Below are 3,891 nucleotides of genomic sequence, written 5' to 3'. Positions count from 1 at the left end.
TTGATATTTGAAGATTGGAACACATGACAGTCATCATCCCAAGGTATGTGTTCGGTACTGCAAGTTAAGGAGTTTGAAATTTTATTTCTTAATAGTTCTTTGAAAAATTGCATTTGCAGGTGCAAGAACAAAAGAACTACCTATATAAGCATGAAGTTTAGCTGCTTCAAGAAGTTGGGACTTGACTTTGATATGATTATTGAAGAATGGGACACAAGCTAGTAAAATATAGTGTCAAGTTAGAACTTATGAGAATGTAAACTGTTGTGTGTATTATCTTCATGTATTCACTATGGATAGAAAGGGTTCAATCCTTAGTGACACCCTAATATTCAGATATTTGGAGTGTATAATATACTAATGTGAAAGTCAATCGTCACAACATTTCATTTATACATCAGTTTGTTGGTGTTATGTTTCATTTTAAGTTAATCAAGATTACACTTAAATGGGGGAGGTATGTTGGTGATTTGTTATAATCAATGTTATTTAAGTGTAATAAGATTACTTTGTTAACCAAAAATGATATTGATAAATATTAAACAAGTAAAGAAGGTGTGGAGTACAAACTTGTTTAAATTTAATCAAGTATCAAAGTATAGTGTCATTTAGGGGCGAAGCTCCTGAACGAAAGGGGGTCCGGGGGCAGCGCCCCTGGGAGTGAGGTCCAAGGGGCAGAGCCCCTAGCTGGGATCGACAATTTTTAGAGACTTGAAAATCCGAGTTTTAGAGAATTGACCCATTTTGATTTTTATTCAAAATACCCGTTTTTATGACCGTTTTGGTGGTTTTGTGAGAGTTTTAAACTGTCATATGACAGTTTTAAACTGTCATATGACAGTTTTTAGACAAGGATCTAAAAGTTAGTTTTTGGTCTCTTTTTCTAGTTCTCACGAAATTATACACTCTCATTCTCTTTCTTTCTCTCTGAATTTTCTGAGTCTTATCCAATTGGGGATTTGGGAGTACCACCCAAATACTTTGATTTGATAGTGATAATCACGATTCTTAGATTTCCAAGTGTCATTAAATCCATATTTCTAACATGTTAAATGTAGTAGTTGTAAAAGTCCATGAGTATTGTCTAGTTTTAAATGAATAAGTTTTGAATGTTAAAAAATGTGACTGCAACTGCTCACACACGAAAATAGAATCATTTTTCTGCATAAAGGGTCATAAAGGGCAATAAACCAACAATTTTTACTTGAATAATATGTTATAGTTGGATGGGAAAAACCACATAATTTGATGGTTTGGAAACGACTTCGTTTATATACTCAACTCCAAGAGGAATTACATGAAAAGAAAAAAAAAATTCAGCATTACACACTATGAGATTCAGGAAAACTTTTTTGAAAAAAACATTACTTGTGATATTAATTTTATTTAAGGCATTGTTTTGCACCATCTCCATTTTTCTATAATGAAGAATTTCAATTTCAAGGTTTATGAGGATGCAGGTGAATCGGAAGTCCTTTGGCAAGCTTAGGCTGAACTTGATTGAAAATAACATCCTCGTTCGGAATTACTTTCTTCAACTTGAATCTCCTCACTAGATGATGTATAAACACAAGTATTTCTAGTCGCGCAAATTCTTTTCCAGGACACAAATGAGCCCCTCCTCCAAATGGTACGTATGTATATGGTGTAATTGGCACGTTACTATCAAATCTTGATGGATCAAACTTTTTAGGTTCATGAAAGAAATCAGGGTTTTTATGTGTCGAGTTGGTACTCCAATACAACTGCAATATATATTAAAGAACCAATATTTATTAAAGAGTAAGAAATTAACCTATTCACCAAGGAGTTATTTATTAAAGTGTTAAGTAATGAATCTTTGTAACTTACCTTCCAACCCTTTGGAATTGAATAGCCCTTGTATGTGAAATCAGAAATCGCTTCTCTAAACGTACCTTGGGTTGGTGGAACTAATCTAAGAACTTCACATGCCACATTCCAAGAGTATTTCATCTTTGACAAATCCTCCCAATTTAACAATTCTGTTGATTTTTTAGATTTTGCTATTTCTGTTTGTTCTGCATTTACCAAAAGTAATTATAAACAATTAAAAATTCTTATTCCGATTATTTTAGTGGTCAGGTTCCTTTTATGTAGTCGTAAACTATCTAAAACAACTTCATAGTTGTGGTGAGACAAAAACTTTTATTAAAATCAATATGTGTGTCGTTAACTAAAATTTATATATGTTTATATCGGATAATGATAAAAATTAATATAGAATTTTGAGTTTTCAATGACAAACTTTGGAGTCATATTGTAAAGCTAACGTCTCACTAACGATTTCCTCATCTTATTAGTTTACATCATGCAGTCTTTATATTTATAGGTTCAAAACTCAATATCCATACAACGTACGTAGATAAAGACTTAGAGAAATTCATTAAAAGATGTTAACTTTCTATATTATCTTGCTAACTCATTTGAATTTGAAAAAGCTTTTAGGGAAAAAAAATATTGAATAAAGAACATAAATAAACTATGCAAGATATGCTCACGTTTTGATGAAAAATAAAGTGATTCTTTTCCTTTATTAATTTCAATACCTTTGTAGACTCCCTCGTAAATCTCAGGCAACTCGGCGAGATACTTAACAATGAAAGTACACGTTGAGCTTGTACTGTCATAGCCACCGATTATCATCCCCATGATAACGTCAGCGACTTCACTGTCTGTCATTAATCTTCCATAGTCATCACAAAGCATCAACGACAAAATATCTTGTGTAGGCGAAGCTTTCCCATCGGCCAAATCACTCTTCCTTTTCTTTACTATTGCAGTGAGTTCTTTCCTGATGAAGGTGCCTGCATTTATTGCTCTACGGAACAGTGTTCCCGGAAGGTTTATGGGGATGGAGAAAAGCCCTGGAGCAAGTCTTTCGAACGGGACTGATAGTTTGTTGACCCATTCGGGTTCATCGATACCGAAGAAGATTTTGCATGCAACAAGAAAAGTGAAGTTTTTGGTGAGTTTATGAGTCAAAATCTGGTCGTTGCCTTCCCATCCTGTTTCAAAGTGTTTCTGTGCCACCATGTCCATAATTGGAACATATTCCCGTAGAGCTTCAGGCTTGAAAAGGTTACGAATCATCTTGGGTACTGTCTTTTCGTTTTGGAGTCCTTTCACAGAAGGGATAATCTTCTTTACCGAAGCAGGCACCCAAAACTGAACAAGTTTGTTATCATTTGAAAACAAGAACTTGTTACCTTCGGGCCCACAGAACACTGCAGCATCCTCTAGCATCAGAGAGGTCCTGAAGACATGACGCGAGAATTTAGTCATGCGATCGACGATGAACTTTTCAGGGTGGCCCTTCCTACCGGCGGTGACAAACTCTATTGTTTCACCGATCACCGGCCAACCTCTTCCGCCAGGTGGGAGTTTTGTATCTACAGCCAACTTAGATATAAAGAAACCAAAACGAAGGGAGCATGAGATGACGACCACAAACAGAGATAGAAGAGAAGCATAGAAGATATCCATTATTGAACTTGTTGAGTTGTCTTTGAGTTGGGTGTTTTACGAGGGTAAGCTAAAGCAGTATATATAGATAAGAGTTCATAAATGATGAATTCCAGGTTTTTTTTTACACTCTGTAGGTAAATTTCATGTCCAAGATAAACTAAGTAGTGTTCCCGTTAATTAAAGTCCCTGTTTTTACTATCTTGTAAACCAACTTGGTTTTAGAAAAAAAAAAAAAAAAAACATTTTTTTTCTTTTATTAGTTTAAAAACCATGAAAAATGTACCAATATAAAATTAATGTTATGGCCATTCAGGTTCTGCAGTAATGTTTTAAAACCAGGTGTAAACAATGTTGCAGAAATCGACCTAATCGGCGATTAATCGCTAATCGGACCTCCACCGATGA

At 34.6% G+C, this 3,891-nt stretch overlaps 1 protein-coding gene across 1 annotated transcript; it reads right to left on the bottom strand.

Annotated features, from left to right (window-relative positions):
• Window positions 1-1,243: 1,243 nt before the first annotated feature.
• On the bottom strand, window positions 1,244-3,661 carry LOC111918848 (beta-amyrin 28-monooxygenase). The gene is made up of 3 exons (XM_023914462.3): window positions 2,568-3,661; window positions 1,852-2,039; window positions 1,244-1,745 (listed from the first exon to the last, which is right to left on the bottom strand). The coding sequence occupies exons 1-3, from the start codon at window positions 3,502-3,504 to the stop codon at window positions 1,440-1,442; spliced, it is 1,431 nt and encodes a 476-aa protein (XP_023770230.1). The 5' UTR covers window positions 3,505-3,661; the 3' UTR covers window positions 1,244-1,439.
• Window positions 3,662-3,891: the final 230 nt, after the last annotated feature.

Source organism: Lactuca sativa, chromosome 5 (assembly GCF_002870075.4).
Source record: "Lactuca sativa cultivar Salinas chromosome 5, Lsat_Salinas_v11, whole genome shotgun sequence".
Lineage (NCBI taxonomy): Eukaryota > Viridiplantae > Streptophyta > Magnoliopsida > Asterales > Asteraceae > Lactuca > Lactuca sativa.
This window is presented reverse-complemented; position numbering and strand designations above follow the sequence as displayed.

Bases quoted from the DNA above. Each gene is read 5' to 3' on its own strand.
- LOC111918848 (XM_023914462.3), bottom strand. From the start codon at position 3,504: ATGGATATCTTCTATGCTTCTCTTCTATCTCTGTTTGTGGTCGTCATC. The intron at 2,040-2,567 runs GTATTGAAATTA...TGGTAAATGCAG, and splicing joins TTACGAGGGAGTCTACAAAG to AACAAACAGAAATAGCAAAA. The intron at 1,746-1,851 runs GTAAGTTACAAA...TATATATTGCAG, and splicing joins CAATTCCAAAGGGTTGGAAG to TTGTATTGGAGTACCAACTC.